Source organism: Tachyglossus aculeatus, chromosome 2 (genome assembly GCF_015852505.1).
Source record: "Tachyglossus aculeatus isolate mTacAcu1 chromosome 2, mTacAcu1.pri, whole genome shotgun sequence".
Taxonomy (NCBI): Eukaryota; Metazoa; Chordata; class Mammalia; order Monotremata; family Tachyglossidae; genus Tachyglossus; species Tachyglossus aculeatus.
The window spans coordinates 2,179,014-2,198,687 of NC_052067.1; the positions used below are offsets into that span (position 1 = coordinate 2,179,014).

The following is a 19,674-nucleotide window of genomic DNA, read 5'->3' on the forward strand; positions in this document are numbered from 1 at the left end:
AGTCTTTTCCAGTTGTAATGCTGAGCCTCTCCTTTGGTGCTTGATCATAAAAGAAAGCTAACACACCCCATTTCGGACGGGGACTCTTGACACTTTTGACACCTGCCTCCATGTTTTGTCGTCTGTCTCCCACTTCTAGACTGGGACCCCGTTGTTGGGTAGGGACCGTCTCTGTATGTTGCCGACTTGGACTTCCCAAGCGCTTAGTCCAGTGCTCTGCGCACAGTAAGCCTCAATAAATACAAATGAATGAATGAACCCCCAGGACCACCCTGTTGGGGGAAATGCCCCAGAGGAATGGTTGGGGGGGTGAGGGTGAAGGGTGGAAGGGGGGTGGGGGTCCAGACTGACCTTGAGGAAGATCGCCTTCAGCTCTGCCGCCTCCGCCCGCTTGATCGGTGACACCTGTGGCCAATAATAATAATAATAATAATAATAATAATAATAATAATAATAATAACAGTATTTGTTAAGCACTTATGTACTTAGACATCTGTGACACCTGTGGCCAATAATAATAATAACAGTATTTGTTAAGCACTTATGTACTTAGAAATCTGTGACACCTGTGGCCAATAATAATAATAACAGTATTTGTGAAGCACTTATGTACTTAGACATCTGTGACACCTGTGGCCAATAATAATAATAATAATAACAGTATTTGTTAAGCACTTATGTACTTAGACATCTGTGACACCTGTGGCCAATAATAATAATAATAATAATAATAACAGTATTTGTGAAGCACTTATGTACTTAGACATCTGTGACACCTGTGGTAATAATAATAATAATAATAACAGTATTTGTTAAGCACTTATGTACTTAGACATCTGTGACACCTGTGGCCAATAATAATAATAATAATAACAGTATTTGTTAAGCACTTATGTACATAGACATCTGTGACACCTGTGGCCAATAATAATAATAATAATAACAGTATTTGTTAAGCACTTATGTACTTAGACATCTGTGACACCTGTGGCCAATAATAATAATAATAATAGCAGTATTTGTTAAGCACTCATGTACTTAGACATCTGTGACACCTGTGGCTAATAATAATAATAATAATAATAATAATAATGGTATTTGTTAAGCACTTATTATATACTTAGACACCTGTGACCGATAATAATAATAATAATGGTATTTGTTAAGCACTTATTATGTAGTTAGACACTGTACTAAGCGCAGGGGTGGATAAAAGCAAATCAAGGCGGACACAGTCCCTGTCCCACGTGGGGCTCCCAGTATCCATCCCCATTTTCCAGACGATGTCACTGAGGCCCAGAGAAGTGAAGCGACTTGCCCACGGTCATCCAGCAGACAGGTGGCAGAGCCGGGATTAGAACCCATGACCTTCGGACTCCCAGGGCCGGGCTCGAATGACAGTGATGATGATGATGATGTTGGCATTTGTTAAGCGCTTATCATGTGCAAAGCACTGTTCTAAGCGCTGGGAGGGATCCAAGGTGATCAGGTTGTCCCACGGGGGGCTCACAGTCGTAATCCCCATTTTCCAGATGAGGTCACTGAGGCTCAGAGAAGTGAAGTGACTTGCCCAAGGTCATCATCATCATCATCATCAATCGTATTTATTGAGCGCTTACTGTGTGCAGAGCACTGGACTAAGCGCTTGGGAAGTACAAGTTGGCAACATATAGAGACAGTCCCTACCCAACAGTGGGCTCACAGTCTAAAAGGGGGAGAAGTCACACAGCAGACATGTGGCGGAGCCGGGATTCGAACCCATGACCCCCGACTCCAAAGCCCGGGCTCTTTCACTCACTCACTCAATCGCATTTATTTAGCGCTTACTGTGTGCAGAGCACTGTACTAAGCGCTTGGGAAGTCCAAGTTGGCAATATATAGAGACGGTCCCTACCCAACAGCGGGCTCGCAGTCTAGAAGGGGGAGACAGACAACAAAACAAAACATATAAACCCAATAAAATCAATCAATCGTATTTATTGAGCGCTTACTGAGTGCAGAGCACTGGACTAAGCGCTTGGGAAGTCCAAGTTGGCAACATATATAGACGGTCCCTACCCAACAGCGGGCTCACAGTCTAGAAGGGGGAGACAGACAACAAAACATATAAACCCAATAAAATCAATCAATCGTATTTATTGAGCGCTTATTGAGTGCAGAGCACTGTACTAAGCGCTTGGGAAGTCCAAGTTGGCAACACATACAGACGGTCCCTACCCAACAGCGGGCTCACAGTCTAGAAGGGGGAGACAGACAACAAAACATATAAACCCAATAAAATCAATCAATCGTATTTATTGAGCGTTTACTGAGTGCAGAGCACTGTACTACGCGCTTGGGAAGTCCAAGTTGGCAACATCTAGAGACGGTCCCTACCCAACAGCGGGCTCACAGTCTAGAAGGGGGAGACAGACAACAAAACATATAAACCAAATAAAATCAATCAACTGTATTTACTGAGCGCTTTTGAGTGCAGAGCACTGTACTAAGCGCTTGGGAAGTCCAAGTTGGCAACATCTAGAGACGGTCCCTACCCAACAGCGGGCTCACAGTCTAGAAGGGGGAGACAGACAACAAAACATATAAACCAAATAAAATCAATCAACTGTATTTACTGAGCGCTTACTATTACTGTTGAGCGCTAAATATGTACAAATAAAATAGAGTAATAAATTCATTCATTCATTCAATCGTATTTATTGCCATTGAGCCATGCCGCTTCTCCTAGTGCCGTGGCCAGTAGGTCATGACCCTTCGCCATGAGCAAACAGGGATAGGGTTTGCGGGCCGAGCCGAGGGGGGCCGATGACCCCAACCCTCCCAGGAAGGTGACCGGGGCCAGCAACTGACAATCAATCAATCAATCAATCAATCGTATTTATTGAGCGCTTACTGTGTGCAGAGCACTGGACTAAGCGCTTGGGAAGTCCAAGTTGGCAACATATAGAGACAGTCCCTACCCAACAGCGGGCTCACAGTCTACAAGGGGGAGACGGAGAACAAAACCAAACATACTAACAGAATAAAATAAATAGAATAGATATGTACAAGTAAAATAAATAAACTGACAGGATTCACAACAACTACACGCGCTCATCCAGGACCATGTATATCTATATATGTACACTATATATGTATATATGTTTGTACGTATTTATTACTCTATTTATTTTACTTGTACGTATCTATTCTATTTATTTCATTTCGTTAATATCTTTTGTTTTGTTCTCTGTCTCCCCCGGCAACATCTAGAGACAGTCCCTACCCAACAGCGGGCTCACAGTCTAAAAGGGGGAGACGGAGAACAAAACCAAACATACTAACAAAATAAAATAGATAGAATAGATAGGTACAAGTAAAATAAATAAACTGACAGGATTCACAACAACTACACGCGCTCATCCAGGACCATGTATATCTATATATGTACATTATATATGTATATATGTTTGTACGTATTTATTACTCTATTTATTTTACTTGTACATATCTATTCTATTTATTTTATTTTGTTAGTATGTTTGGTTTTGTTCTCTGTCTCCCCCGGCAACATCTAGAGACAGTCCCTACCCAACAGCGGGCTCACAGTCTAAACGGGGGAGACGGAGAACAAAACCAAACATACTAACAAAATAAAATAGAATAGATAGGTACAAGTAAAATAAATAAACTGACAGGATTCACAACAACTACACATGCTCATCCAGGACCATGCATATCTACATATGTACATTATATATGTATATATGTTTGTACGTATTTATTACTCTATTTATTTTACTTGCACGTATCTATTCTATTTATTTCATTTCGTTAATATGTTTGGTTTTGTTGTCTGTCTCCCCCTTCTAGACTGTGAGCCCGCTGTTGGGTAGGGACTGTCTCTAGATGTTGCCAACTTGGACTTCCCAAGCGCTTAGTACAGTGCTCTGCACACAGTAAGCGCTCAATAAATACGACTGATTGATTTTATTGGGTTTATATGTTTTGTTTTCTTGCCTGTCTCTCCCTTCTAGACTGTGAACCCGCTGTTGGGTAGGGACCGTCTCTAGATGTTGCCAACTTGGACTTCCCAAGTGCTTAGTACAGTGCTCTGCACACAGTAAGCGCTCAATAAATACGATTGATTGATTGATTGCTCTACAGAGAAGCTCCCTGCCCTCTGTCCCTTAGACTGGTGAGCCTGGGGTCTGTATCCGATCTGCTCCCAGCCCCACGGCATTTATGTTCACGTCTGCCATTTGTTGTTATACTGTACTCTCCCAAGTGCTTAGTACAGTGCTTTGCGCAGAGTAAACTCTCAATAAATATGATTGAACAATAATAATAATAATGCCATTTATTAAGCGCTTACTATGTGCAAAGCACTGTTCTAAGCGCAGGGGAGGTTACGAGGTGATCAGGTTGTCATCATCATCAATCGTATTTATTGAGCGCTTACTATGTGCAGAGCACTGTGCTAAGCGCTTGGGAAGTACAAATTGGCAACATATAGAGACAGGCCCTACCCAACAGTGGGCTCACAGTCTAAAAGGTTATCCCAACGGGGGCTCACGGTCTTCATCCCCATTTTCCAGATGAGGGAACCGAGGCACAGAGAAGTGAAGTGACTTGCCCGAAGTCACACAGCTGACAATTGGCGGAGCCGGGATTTGAACCCGTGACCTCTGACTCCAAAGCCCGGGCTCTTTCCATTGAGCCGAGCTGCTTCTCTAATTTACTCTAATTTACTGATTGAGATGTTAAACCCGACCATGCATTATTCATTCACTCATTCATTCAATCACTTATTGAGCTCTTACTCTGTGCAGAGCACTGTACTAAGCGCTTGGGAAAGGACAATAGAACAATACTTATTTTGATGTTATTGATGCCTGTCTATTTTATTTTGCTGTCTTTCTCCCCCCCTCTAGACCGTAATTTCATTGTGGGCAGGGAATGTGTTGGTTTATTCATTTATTTATTCACTCAATCGTATTTATAGGGCACTCACTATGTGCAGAGCACTGTACTAAGCGCTTGGAAAGTACAATTCGGCAACAGATAGAGACAATCCTTACCCTACATCGGGCTTGCAGTCTAGTGAGCCCACTGTTGGGTAGGGACTGTCTCTATATGTTGCCAACTTGTACTTCCCAAGCGCTTAGTACAGTGCTCTGCGCACAGTAAGCGCTCAATAAATACGATTGATTGATTGATTGATTGATTAGAAGCAGAAGTTAGAGAAGCAGCGTGGCTCAATGGAAAGAGCCCGGGTTTTGGAGTCAGAGGTCATGGGTTCAAATCCCGGCTCCGCCACTTGTCAGCTGCGTGACTTTGGGCAAGTCACTTCACTTCTCTGGGCCTCAGTGACCTCATCTGCAAAATGGGGATTGCGACTGTGAGCCCCCTTGGGACAACCTGATCACCTTGTAACCTCCCCAGCGCTTCGAACAGTGCTTGGCACATAGTAAGCGCTTAATAAATGCCATTATTAAATTAGATTAATTAGAAGTGGGGGAGTTGACAGCAAAACAAAACAGACAGGCATCAATAGCGTCAAAATATTGTTCTATTGCCCTTTCCCAAACGCTTAGTACATCATCATCATCATCAATCGTATTTATTGAGCGCTTACTATGTGCACTGTACTAAGCGCTTGGGAAGTACAAATTGGCAACATATAGAGACAGTCCTGCACACAGTGAGTGCTCAATACGTCTGAATGAATCATCATCATCATCAATCGTATTTATTGAGCGCTTACTATGTGCAGAGCACTGTACTAAGCGCTTGGGAAGTCCAAATTGGCAACATATAGAGACAGTCCCTACCCAACAGTGGGCTCACAGTCGAAAAGGGGGAGACAGAGAACAAAACCAAACATACTAACAAAATAAAATAAATAGAATAGATAGGTACAAATAAAATAAATAAATAAATGAATGAATGAATGAACAGTGCATGGTCGTGTTTGACATCTCATCAGCATTTAATAAAAACCAAATTTAATTAGCCGTGTAGAACAAAGAGGAGTAACGGTCATAGCATTAAGTAATTAGCGGGTACAGAGCACTGTACTAAGCACTGGGGGTGGGAATTGGACGCGGTCCTTGTGCCTCGGTGGGCTCCCAATCTTAAAGCCGCATAGAGAGGTCAAAGATCAGAGCCTGATTTTTCCAGGAGTCCGAAGGTCACGGGTTCTAATCCCGGCCCCGCCAGGCGTCTGCTGTGTGACCTTGGGCAAGTGACTTCACTTCTCTGTGCCTCGGTTATCTCATCTGTAAAATGGGGGTTGAGATTGTAAGCCCCACACGGGACAGGGGCTGGGTCCCACTCGATTTGCCTGTATCCACCCCAGCGCTTGCTACAATGCCCGGCCCGTAGTAAGCGCTTAATAAATACCATGATTATTATTTATTAGTATTATTCCCATGAATCGGGCCCTTTGCAAAATGCAGTCAATCAATCAATCGTATTTATTGAGCGCCTACTGCGTGCAGAGCACTGTACTAAGCGCTTGGGAAGTCCAAGTTGGCAACATATAGAGACGGTCCCTACCCAACTGTGGGCTCACAGTCTAGAAGGGGGAGACAGAGAACAAAACCAAGCATATTAACAAAATAAAATAAATAGAATAGATATGTTGCCAATTTGTACTTCCCAAGCGCTTAGTACAGTGCTCTGCACATAGTAAGCGCTCAATAAATGCGATTGATGATGATGATGATATGTACAAGTACGGCATAAGACAAGACTCCACTGCTTAGTACAGTGTTCTGCACTCATCATCATCATCAATCGCATTTATTGAGCGCTTACTATGTGCAGAGCACTGTACTAAGCGCTTGGGAAGTCCAAGTTGGCAACATATAGAGACGGTCCCTACCCAACAGCGGGCTCACAGTCTAGAAGGGGGAGACAGAGAACAAAACCAAACATACTAACAAAATAAAATAAATAGAATAGATATGTCACCAATTTGTACTTCCCAAGCGCTTAGTACAGTGCTCTGCACATAGTAAGCGCTCAATCAATGCGATTGATGATGATGATGATATGGACAAGTACGGCATAAGACAAGACTCCACTGCTTAGTACAGTGTTCTGCACTCATCATCATCATCCTCAATCGCATTTATTGAGCGCTTACTATGTGCACAGCACTGTACTAAGCGCTTGGGAAGTACAAATTGGCAACATATAGAGACGGTCCCTACCCAACGGTGGGCTCACAGTCTAGAAGGGGGAGACAGAGAACAAAACCAAACATACTAACAAAATAAAATAAATAGAATAGATATGTTGCCAATTTGTACTTCCCAAGCGCTTAGTACAGTGCTCTGCACATAGTAAGCGCTCAATAAATGCGATTGATGATGATGATGATATGTACAAGTAAAATAAATAAATAAATAGAGTAATAAATATATACAAACATATATGCATATATACAGTCAGTCTTCCTGGCAAAATTATTGCCAATTGGCACACTCCGAGAGTGATTCAACACGGCCCCACGGAGGTCCGGAAGAAGCCACGGAGCTTCCCAAAATGTCCCAAGTCACCCCAGGGAGAACGTTTCACGCCGAATCTCACATCCACCACCCCAGCGCTTAGAACAGTGCTTTGCACAGAGTAAGCGCTTAAGAAATGCCATCATCATTATTATTATTATCCACCGGCCATCGAATAAATGGAGTCAAAAACCGGGGCGATGGAATTTATCTTCACACTCGCCCGTTTTACGCTTCCCTTCGGACAACCGCGGAGGCTGTGAGCTCGTTGCGGGCAGGGAATGAGTCTGTTTAGGGGTGCATGATCCTCTCCCTAGCGCTTAGCAGAGTGTTCAGCACATAGTAAGCGCTCAATAAATAGTACTGAATTGAACTGAATGAAAGGGGGTGAGATAAGATGGAAGCGTGGAGGCCTTCCCAGATTGAGCCCCCCTTTTCCTCTGCTCCTCCTCCCCTCCTCATCGCCCCGACTCCCTCCCTCGCCCCACGGAACTTGTGTATAATTGTACATATTTATCACCATCATCAATCGTATTTATTGAGCGCTTACTGTGTGCAGAGCACTGTACTAAGCGCTTGGGAAGTACAAACTGGTAACAAATAGAGACAGTCCCTAACCGACAGTGGGCTCACACTCTATTTATTTTATTAATGATGTGTCTATATCTCTAATTCTATTTATTTTGATGCTATTGACACCTGCCTACTCGTTTTGTTTCGTTGTCTGCCTCCCCCTTCTAGACTGTGAGCCCGTTGTTGGGTAGGGATTGTCTCTCTCTGTTGCCGGAGTGTACTTTCCAAGCGCTCAGTACAGTGCTCTGCACACCGTAAGCGCTCAATAAATACGACTGAATGAAGGAATGGGTCTCCCAACTTTCTGCAAGACCCAAGATGTCACGCGCCTTAAATCCGAACGCAGGCCGAACGCGCTCCTGACATCATCATCAATCGTATTTATTGAGCGCTTACTATGTGCAGAGCACTGTTTTGGCAGAAGCGGGATTAGAACCCAGGTCGTCTCCCAGGCCCCGGCGCTTTCCACGAGGCCGCCTCTCCTACGAGCAGATCCCAAAATCCCAACGGTCCTAATCCGAACATAGGCTGGGAATGCTCCGGAATTCCCCGTTACAAGCCCCAGAATGGCTCGGGACCTAAACAGCACATAATAATCAATCAATCGATCGTATTTATTGAGCGCTTACTGTGTGCAGAGCAGTGTACTAAGCGCTTGGGAAGTACAAGTTGACAACATATAGAGACGGTCCCTACCCAACAGTGGGCTCACAGTCTAAAATAATAATCAATCAATCGTATTTATTGAGCGCTTACTGTGTGCAGAGCACTGTACTAAGCGCTTGGGCAGTACAAGTTGACAACATATAGAGACGGTCCCTACCCAACGGTGGGCTCACAGTCTAAAATAATAATCAATCAATCGTATTTATTGAGCGCTTACTGTGTGCAGAGCAGTGTACTAAGCGCTTGGGAAGTACAAGTTGACAACATATAGAGACGGTCCCTACCCAACGGTGGGCTCACAGTCTAAAATAATAATCAATCAATCGTATTTATTGAGCGCTTACTGTGTGCACAGCACTGTACTAAGCGCTTGGGCAGTACAAGTTGACAACATATAGAGACGGTCCCTACCCAACGGTGGGCTCACAGTCTAAAATAATAATCAATCAATCGTATTTATTGAGCGCTTACTGTGTGCAGAGCACTGTACTAAGCGCTTGGGCAGTACAAGTTGACAACATATAGAGACGGTCCCTACCCAACGGTGGGCTCACAGTCTAAAATAATAATCAATCAATCGTATTTATTGACCGCTTACTGTGTGCAGAGCACTGTACTAAGCGCTTGGGCAGTACAAGTTGACAACATATAGAGACGGTCCCTACCCAACGGTGGGCTCACAGTCTAAAATAATAATCAATCAATCGTATTTATTGAGCGCTTACTGTGTGCAGAGCGGTGTACTAAGCGCTTGGGAAGTCCAAGTTGACAACATATAGAGACGGTCCCTACCCAACAGTGGGCTCACAGTCTAAAATAATAATCAATCAATCGTATTTATTGAGCGCTTACTGTGTGCAGAGCACTGTACTAAGCGCTTGGGAAGTCCAAGTTGACAACATATAGAGACGGTCCCTACCCAACGGTGGGCTCACAATCTAAAATAATAATGTTGGGATTTGTTACGCGCTTACTATGTGCCAAGCACCGTTCGAAGCACCGGGGTACACACAAAGTAACCAGGTTGTCCCACGTGGGGCTCACGGTCTTCATCCCCATTTTCCAGATGAGGTCCCTGAGGCACAGAGACGGGAAGTGACTTGCCCAAAGTCACACGGCAGACAGGCGGCAGGACCAGGATTAGAACCCACGGCTTCTGACTCCCAAGCCCGGGCTCTTTCCCCTGAGCCGCGCTGCTTCTCTAAAGGTATCATCATCATCAATCGTATTTATTGAGCGCTTACTATGTGCAGAGCACTGTACTAAGCGCTTGGGAAGTACAAATTGGCAACATATAGAGACGGTCCCTACCCAACAGTGGGCTCACAGTCTAAAAGGGGGAGATGGAGAACAAAACCAAACATACTAACAAAATAAAATAAATAGGATAGATATGTACAAATAAAATAAATAAATAAATAAATAGAGTAATAAATATGTACAAACATAACATATATACAGGTATATTCCCCATATCTCTATCACCAATCCCAGAATCCAACAATCATTAAATTCTATTTATTGAGCGCTTACTATAGTGCAGAGCACTGTACTGAGCCCTCGGGAGAGTACAATACAACAGACTCGGTGGTCACGTTCCCTGTCCATAAAGAGGTTAGATTCCATAATAACTTGTACTTCCAACTTGTACTTCCCAAGCGCTTAGTCCAGTGCTCTGCACACAGTAAGCGCTCAATAAATACGATTGATGATGATAATAAGAAGGGCATTTTTTAAGCACTTACTATGTGCGCAGCACTGGGGAGGACACAAGCTGATCAGGTTGTCCCACGGGGGGCTCACAGTCTTCATCCCCATTTTACAGATGAGGGAACTGAGGCACAGAGAAGTGAAGCGGCCTGCCCAAGGTCACACAGCAGCGCAGCCGGGATTTGAACCCAGGACCTCTGACTCCTAAGCCCGGGCTCTTCCCACTGGGTCACGCTGCTTCTCTCGATCACTCAGAGGTATTTATTGGGGTGCTTGCTGCGTGCAGAGCACTGCGCTAAGCGCTTAGGAGAGTACAAGAGAAGCAGCGTGGCTCAGTGGAAAGAGCCCGGGCTTTGGAGTCAGAGGTCCTGGGTTCAAATCCCGGCTCCACCCATTGTCAGCTGTGTGACCTTGGGCAGGTCACTTCACTTCTCTGGGCCTCAGTTCCCTCATCTGGAAAATGGGGATGAAGACGGTGAGCCCCCCGTGGGACAACCCGATCACCTTGTAACTTCCCCAGCGCTTAGAACAGTGCTTTGCAATCAATCAATCAATCAATCAATCGTATTTATTGAGCGCTTACTATGTGCAGAGCACTGTACTAAGCGCTTGGGAAGTACAAATTGGCAACACATAGAGACAGTCCCTACCCAACAGTGGGCTCACAGTCTAAAAGGGGGAGACAGAGAACAAAACCAAACATACCAACAAAATAAAATAAATAGGATAGAAATGTACAAGTAAAACAAATAAATAAATAGAGTAATAAATATGTACATATTAAGTGCACATAGTAAGTGCTTAATAAATGCCATTAAAAATGCCATTAAAAAAAAATACGCCATTACAAGGAGCTTCCAGTCCACAGAAGGAGACAGGCATTAATAGATTACGGAGCGTGCGGAGGGGCTGGACTGAGTGCCTTTCTTTTTAAAATGGTACTTGTTAAGCGCTTAGTACAGTGCTCTGCACACAGTAAGTGCTCAATAAAAACTATTAAATAAATAAATGAATGTACAAGCGCTGTTCTAAGCGCTGGGGAAGATACAAGGTGAACCAGGTTTGACGCAGTCCCTGGGTCACACTCACACTCTTAAATCCGATTTTACCCTGCTTAAGGACTATACAGCCAAGTGCATAGTCAATGTAATTAATAGCACTTACAACAGTGTCCAGCGCTTAGAACAGTGTTTGGCACATAGTAAGCGCTTAACAAATACTACTATTATTATTATTAATAGTAAGATTTTTAGGGCTTTGAAGCTGGAGAGAGCGGTGGTCTGTCAGGTAGGAAAGGGGAGGAAGTTCCAGACCCAAGGGAGCGTGGCTCGGTGGAAAGAGGCCGGGCTTTGGAGTCAGAGGTCATGGGTTCAAATCCCGGCTCTGCCACCTGTCAGCTGGGGGACTTTGGGCAAGTCACTTCACTTCTCTGGGCCTCAGTTCCCTCATCTGTAAAATGGGGATTAAGACTAGACTGTGAGCCCACTGGTGGGTAGGGACCGTCTCTAGATGTTGCCAACTTGTACTTGTACAAGTATATGATGATGATGATGGCATTTGTTAAGTGCTTACTATGTGCAGAGCACTGTTCTAAGCGCTGGGGAGGTTACAAGGTGATCGGGTTGTCCCACGGGGGGCTCACAGTTTTAATCCCCATTTTCCAGATGAGGGGACTGAGGGAAGGGAAGTGGCTTCCCCAAGGTCACCCAGCAGACAGGTAGCGGAGCTGGGGTGGAGGATGGATACACAGTTACCAACTTGTACTTCCCAAGCGCTTAGTACAGTGCTCTGCACACAGTAAGCGCTCAATAAATACAATTGAATGAATCAGACTGTGAGCCCCCCGTGGGCTCACCTGATTACTTTGTATCCTCCCCAGCGCTTAGAACAGTGCTTTGTACATAGTAAGCGCTTAATAAATGCCATCATTATTATTATTATTATTATTAATCAGTAAATCTTATTTAAATGTGCAGAGCACTGTACTAAACGATTGGGAGAATGTAATATAACGAATAGAACAGACGCATTCCCCGCCCACAACGAGCGTCCGGGCTAGAGGAGGAGACAGGCATGACTATAAATAAATAAATTGGGAAGTGGGGCAACACGGACTGAACGTTTCAGTAGGAAAATTTTATTTTATTTTATTTTAATTTTATCTTATTTATTACTCTATTTATTTATTTTACTTGTACAAATCTATTCTATTCATTTTATTTTGGTAGTATGTTTGGTTTTGTTCTCAGTCTCCCCCTTTTAGACTGTGAGCCCGCTGTTGGGGAGGGACCGTCTCTATTTGTTGCCGACTTGTACTTCCGAAGCGCTTAGTACAGTGCTCTGCACACAGTAAGCGCTCAATAAATACGATCGATTGATTGATTGATTGATTGAAAATGATCCGGGCAGCAGAGTGAAGTTGGGACTGGAGTGGGGAGAGGCTGATGAGAAATACTAGGCGTCTGGGGACAAAGGAGAGGGGAATTTTCGGGAAGGGAGAGGGGGAAGGAGAGAAGGGGAGAGGGATGAAGGAAGGAGGGAAAAGGGAGGAGAAAGGAAAGAAGAGGGAAAGCGAGGACACAACGGGAAGAAGGGAAGGCTCCCAGCTCCGCCACTTGTCAGCTGTGTGACTTTGGGCAAGTCACTTAACTTCTCTGGGCCTCAGTTCCCTCATCTGTAAAATGGGGATTAATACTGCGAGCCCCACGTGGGACAACCTGATCACCTTGTAACCTCCCCAGCGCTTAGAACAGTGCTTTGCACATAGTAAGCGCTTAATAAATGCCATTAAAAAAAAAAGGCTAGGAAAGGGGAAGGGAAAAGGGGATGGGAGAAGCTCCAAATAATAATAATAATAGCATTTGTTAAGCGCTTACTACGTGACAAGCCCTATTCTGCTCGCTGGGATAGATACAAGCGCTTAGAACAGTGCTTTGCACATAGTAAGCGCTTAATAAATGCCATTATTATTATTATTATTATTACAAGGTAATCAGGTCGCCCCATGAGCCCGGGCTTGGGAGTCCGAAGGTCCTGGGTTCTAATTCTGGCTCTGACACTTGCCTGCCGTGTGACCTTGTGCAAGTCACTTAAATAATAATCAAAAATAATGTTGGTATTTGTTAAGCGCTCACTATGTGCAGAGCACCGTTCGAAGCGCTGGGGGGGATACAAGGTAATCAGGTTGCCCCACGAGGGGCTCACAGTCTTCATCCCCAGTTGACAGATGAGGGAACTGAGGCCCAGGGAAGTGAAGCGACTTGCCCAAAGTCACACAGCTGACAAGTGGCGGGGCCGGCATTTGAACCCACGACCTCTGACTCCAAAGCCCGGGCTCTTTCCACCGAGCCACGCTGCTTGACTTCTCTGGGCCTCAGGACTGAGGCTCAGGGAAGGGAATTGACTTGCCCAAGGTCGCCCAGCAGACATCATCATCATCATCATCATCATAATAATAATAATAATGGCATTTATTAAGCGCTTACTCTGTGCAAAGCACCGTTCTAAGCGCTGGGGAGGTTACAAGGCGATCAGGTTGTCCCACGTGGGGCTCACAGTCTCCATCCCCATTTTACAGATGAGGGAACTGAGGCTCAGGGAAGTGAAGTGACTTGCCCAAGGTCGCCCAACAGACATAATAATAATAATAAAGGCATTTATTAAGCGGTTACTACGTGCAAAGCCCTGTTCTAAACGCTGGGGAGGTTACAAGGTGATCAGGTTGTCCCCCGGGGGGCTCACAGTCTCCATCCCCATTTTACAGCTGAGGGGACTGAGGCTCAGGGAAGGGAAGGGAAGTGACTTGCCCAAGGTCGCCCAGCAGACATAATAATAATAATGATGGCATTTATTAAGCGCTTACTATGTGCAGAACACTGTTCTAAGCGCTGGGGAGGTTACAAGGTGATGAGGTTGTCCCACGGGGAGCTCACAGTCTTCATCCCCATTTTACAGATGAGGGGACTGAGGCTCAGCGAAGGGAAGTGATTGCCCAAGGTCGCCCAGCAGACATAATAATAATAATAATAATAATAATAATAATAATAATAATGACATTTATTAAGCGCGTACTACATGCAAAGCACCGTTCTAAGCGCTGGGGAGGTTACAAGGTGATGAGGTTTTCCCACGGGGGGCTCACAGTCTTCCTCCCCATTTTACAGATGAGGTAGCTGAGGCTCAGGGAAGGGACGTGACTTGCCCAAGGTCACCCAGCAGACATAATAATAATAATAATAATAATAATAATAATAATAATAGCATTCATTAAGCGCTTACTACGTGGAAAGCACCGTTGTAAGCGCTGGGGAGGTTACAAGGTGATCAGGTTTTCCCACGGGGGGCTCACAGTCTCCATCCCCATTTTCTGGATGAGGGGACTGAGGCTCAGGGAAGTGAAGTGACTTGCCCAAAGTCACCCAGCAGACATAATAATAATAATAATAATAATAATAATAATAATAATGGCATTCATTAAGCGTTTACTACGTGGAAAGCACCGTTCTAAGCGCTGGGGAGGTTACAAGGTGATCAGGTTTTCCCACGTGGGGCTCAGTCTTCATCCCCATTTTCCGGATGAGGGAACTGAGGCTCAGGGAAGTGAAGTGACTTGCCCAAGGTCGCCCAGCAGACATAATAATAATAATGATGGCATTTATTAAGCGCTTACTACGTGCAAAGCACTCTTGTAAGTGCTGGGGAAGTTACAAGGTGATCAGGTTGTCCCACGGGGGGCTCCCTGTCTTCCTCCCCATTTTACAGATGAGGGGACTGAGGCTCAGGGAAGGGAAGTGACTTGTCCAAGGTCACCCAGCAGACCTAATAATAATAATAATAATAATAATAATAATAATGATGATGATGATGATGGCATTCATTAAGCGCTTACTACGTGCAAAGCACCGTTCTAAGCGCTGGGGAGGTTACAAGGTGATCAGGTTTTCCCCCGGGGGGCTCACAGTCTTCCTCCCCATTTTACAGATGAGGTAGCTGAGGCTCAGGGAAGGGAAGTGACTTGCCCAAGGTCACCTAGGAGACATAATAATAATAATACTAATGATGGCATTTGTTAAGCGCTTACTACGTCCAAAGCACCGTTCTAAGCGCTGGGGAGGTTACAAGGTGATGAGGTTTTCCCACAGGGGGCTCACAGTCTTCCTCCCCATTTTACAGATGAGGTAGCTGAGGCTCAGGGAAGGGAAATGACTTGCCCAAGGTCATCCAGCAGACATAATAATACTAATAATGGCATTTATTAAGCGCTTACTCTGTGCAAAGCCCTGTTCTAAGCGCTGGGGAGGTTACAGGGTGATCAGGTGGTCCCCCGGGGGGCTCACAGTCTTCCTCCCCATTTTACAGATGAGGTCACTGAGGCTCAGGGAAGGGAAGTGACTTGCCCAAGGTCACCCAGCAGACATAATAATAATAATAATAATAATAATGGCATTCATTAAGCGCTTACTACGTGGAAAGCACCGTTCTAAGCGCTGGGGGGGGGTTACAAGGTGATCAGGTTTTCCCACGGGGGGCTCACAGTATTCATCCCCATTTTCCGGATGAGGGGACTGAGGCTCAGGGAAGTGAAGTGACTTGCCCAAAGTCACCCAGCAGACATAATAATAATAATAATAATAATAACGATGGCATTCATTAAGCGCTTACTACGTGGAAAGCACCGTTCTAAGCGCTGGGGAGGTTACAAGGTGATCAGGTTTTCCCACGTGGGGCTCAGTCTTCATCCCCATTTTCCGGATGAGGGGACTGAGGCTCAGGGAAGTGAAGTGACTTGCCCAAGGTCACCCAGCAGACATAATAATAATAATGATGGCATTTATTAAGCGCTTACTACGTGCAAAGCCCTGTTCTAAGCGCTGGGGAAGTTACAAGGTGATGAGGTGGTCCCACGGGGGGCTCCCAGTCTTCCTCCCCATTTTACAGATGAGGTGACTGAGGCTCAGGGAAGGGAAGTGACTGGGCCCGGGTGACCCAGCAGGCAGGTGGCGGGCGGACGGACAGACAGCTGCCCACGGGCGGTTGGTTCCCCAGCGGTTAGCGCAGTGTCCCGCACACAGTGAGCGCTCAGTACATAGGACCGAAGGGCGGGGGGGGGGGACGGACACTCACCTTGTCGGCCGCCATGCCGTCCCCGACGCCGAGGGCCCGCGACACGTCACACACCGACACGCCCCCTTCGGCGGCAGGCCACGCCCCCACCTGCGGCGGACCACGCCCCCACCTGCCTCGGACCACGCCCCCTTCTGCAGCGGGCCACGCCCCTCCGCGTCCAGGCAGCGCCCCAACGGAGACAGGCCACGCCCCCTCCTGCATCAGGCCACGCCCACCCGTGTCAGGCCACGCCCTCCTGCGTCGGGCCACGCCCCAACGGCGACAGGCCACGCCCCCTCTACGCCAGGCCACTCCCCTCCTGCTTCAGGCCACGCCCCCTTATGCGTAAGGCCGCGCCCCGCCGCACCAGGTCACGCCCCTCCATGTCTAGGCAACGCCCCGAAGACGACCGGCCACGTCCCTTCTGCGTCAGACCACGCCCCTCTGCACCAGAGCATAACCCCTGTGTCAGGCCACGCCCTCTCTGTGTCAGGGCATGCCCCCTCCTGCGTCGGGCCACGCCCCTTCCACGTCAGGCCACGCCCCCACCTGCCTTGGACCACGCCCCATCGGCATTGGGCCGCGCCCCTCCTGCGGGGGACCACGCCCCTTCAGCGCCAGGCCACGCCCCTCCGCGCCTAGGCAAAGCCCCGACGGAGACAGGCCATGCCCCTCCTGTGTCAGGCCATGCCCATCTGTGTCAGGCCACGCCCCCTCCTACGTCGGGCCGCGCCCCGCTGCCCCAGGCCACACCCCTCATGCGCCAAGCCACGCCCCTCTGCCCCGGGCCACGCCCCTCCTGCGTCAGGGCACGCATCCTCTGTGCCAGGCCACGCCTCCTTCAGCGTCAGGCCACGCCCCCGCCGGCGCCGGACCACGCCCCCCTGCGTCAGGCCACGCCCTGCTGCACCGGGCCACGCCCCTCCACGTCTAGGAAGCGCCCCAACAGGTTTTGTTCTCTGTATCCCCCTTTTAGACTGTGAGCCCACTGTTGGGTAGGGACTGTCTCTATATGTTGCCAATTTGTACTTCCCAAGCGTTTAGTACAGTGCTCTGCGCACAGTAAGCGCTCAATAAATACAACTGATGATGATGATGGTGACAGGCCACGCCCCTCTGCGTCGGGCCACGCCCCTTCTGCGCCACACCATGCCCCTTCTACCTCAGGCCACGCCCCTTCTACCTCGGGCCACGCCTCTCCACGTCTAGGCAGTGCCCCAGCGGCGTCAGGCCACGCCCCCTCTGCGCCAGACCACGCCCCTCTGCAACCGACCACGCCCACCCGCACAAGACCACGCCCCAACGGCCTCATGCCCCGCCCCTCCACAGAGGACCACGCCCTACCTGCCCCAGACCACGCCCCGTCCGCGCCAGACCACGCCCCCTTCCGCCTCTGGCCCCGCCCCCTCGGCACCAGGTCATGCCCCTTGTCTCAAAGACCACGCCCCTCCGACCGGGCCACGCCCTTATGCCTCGCAAGGCCACGCCCCTCCGAACAATAATAAGAATAATAAGAATAACGGCAAGGTGAACCAGGTTTGACGCAGTCCCCGGGTCACACTCACACTCTTAAATCCGATTTTACCCTGCTTAAGGACTGTACAGCCAAGTGCATAGTCAATGTAATTAACAGCACTTAGAACAGTGTCCAGCGCTTAGAACAGTGTTTGGCACATAGTAAGCGCTTAACAAATACTATTATTATTATTATTATTAATAATAAGATTTTAGGGCTTTGAAGGTGGAGCGAGCGGTGGTCTGTCAGGTAGGAAAGGGGAGGAAGTTCCAGACCCAAGGGAGCGTGGCTCAGTGGAAAGAGGCTGGGCTTTGGAGTCAGAGGTCATGGGTTCAAATCCCTGTTCTGCCACCTGTCAGCTGGGGGACTTTGGGCAAGTCACTTCACTTCTCTAGGCCTCAGTTCCCTCATCTGTAAAATGGGGATTGAGACTAGACTGGGAGCCCACTTTCTAGACTGTGAGCCCGCTGTTGGGTAGGGACCGCCTCTATATGTTGCCAACTTGTACTTGTACAAATATATGATGATGATGATGGCATTTGTTAAGCGCTTACTATGTGCAGAGCACTGTTCTAAGCTCTGGGGGGGAATGCAAGGTGATCAAGTTGCCCCACGTGGGGCTCACAATCAATCCCCATTTTACAGATGAGGTAACTGAGGCTCAGAGAAGTTAAGCGACTTCCCCAAGGTCACACAGCCGTCATGTGGTGGAGTCGTGATTCGAACCCATGACCTCTGACTCCAAAGCCCGTGCTCTTTTCACTGTGCCACGCTGCTTCTCATAATAATGATGGCATTTATTAAGCCCTTACTATGTGCAAAGCGCTGTTCTAAGCGCCGAGGGGGATACAAGGTGATCAGGTTGTCCCACGGGGGGCTCCCACTCTTCATCCCCATTTTACAGATGAGGTGACTGAGGCTCAGAGAAGTGAAGTGACATGCCCAAAGTCACCCAGCTGACAAGTGGTGGAGTCGGGATTCGAACCCATGACCTATGACTCCAATGCCCGGGCTCTTTCCACCGAGCCTCGCAGCTTCCTCAAGGCCACGCCCCTCACCTCCAGGCCACGCCTCTTTTCTCAATGGCCACGCCCCTCCGGCCTCAGGCCACGCCCCCTCCGAACAAGACCGTGCCCTTTTGTGCAGGGCCACGCCCCTCTGAACAAGGCCATGCCCCCTTTCTCGAAGGCCACGCCCCTCCAAGACAGGCCACGCCCAATCGCCACCGTGCCACGCCCCTTTTCCACCAGGCCGCGCCCCTACCACCAGGCCACGCCCCCATCACCAGACCACGCCCCCTTTCTAAAAGGCCACGCCCCTTTGTACAAGGCCACGCCCCCCGAACTCTGCTCAAGGCCCCTCTGCGCCGGGCCACGCCCCTCCGAGCCATTCATTCACTCTTCATTCATTCAATCATATTTATTGATCAATCAATCAATCAATCGCATTCATTGAGCGCTTACTGTGTGCAGAGCACTGTACTAAGCGCTTGGGAAGTACAAGCTGGCAACATCTAGAGACGGTCCCTACCCAACAGCGGGCTCACAGTCTAGAAGGGGGAGACAGACAACAAATCAATCAATCAATCAATCAATCGTATTTATTGAG

General features: G+C 47.6%; 2 protein-coding genes across 2 annotated transcripts in view; one reads left to right on the forward strand and one right to left on the reverse strand.

Annotated features, from left to right (window-relative positions):
- Positions 1 to 16,596, reverse strand: part of SLC25A13 (solute carrier family 25 member 13) — a 100,837-nt gene extending 84,241 nt beyond the window's left edge. The window contains exons 1-2 of the mRNA XM_038741863.1: positions 16,569 to 16,596; positions 352 to 405 (exon numbers count right to left, since the gene is read on the reverse strand). Coding sequence (XP_038597791.1) covers positions 352 to 405; positions 16,569 to 16,583 — 69 coding nt within the window. The 5' untranslated portion in view covers positions 16,584 to 16,596. The remainder of the gene's footprint in view (positions 1 to 351; positions 406 to 16,568) is intronic.
- LOC119922987 (extensin-like) lies at positions 16,582 to 18,092 on the forward strand. The gene is made up of 4 exons (XM_038742587.1): positions 16,582 to 16,895; positions 17,044 to 17,192; positions 17,380 to 17,438; positions 17,760 to 18,092. Exons 1-4 carry the CDS (start codon positions 16,582 to 16,584, stop codon positions 18,090 to 18,092), a joined length of 855 nt encoding a protein of 284 aa, XP_038598515.1.
- The last annotated feature ends 1,582 nt before the right edge of the window (positions 18,093 to 19,674 follow it).

Bases quoted from the DNA above. Each gene is read 5' to 3' on its own strand.
- LOC119922987 (XM_038742587.1), top strand. From the start codon at position 16,582: ATGCCGTCCCCGACGCCGAGGGCCCGCGACACGTCACACACCGACACG. The intron at 16,896-17,043 runs GTAAGGCCGCGC...TCTCTGTGTCAG, and splicing joins CAGGCCACGCCCCCTTATGC to GGCATGCCCCCTCCTGCGTC. The intron at 17,439-17,759 runs GTCAGGCCACGC...CTCCACGTCTAG, and splicing joins GCCGGACCACGCCCCCCTGC to GCAGTGCCCCAGCGGCGTCA.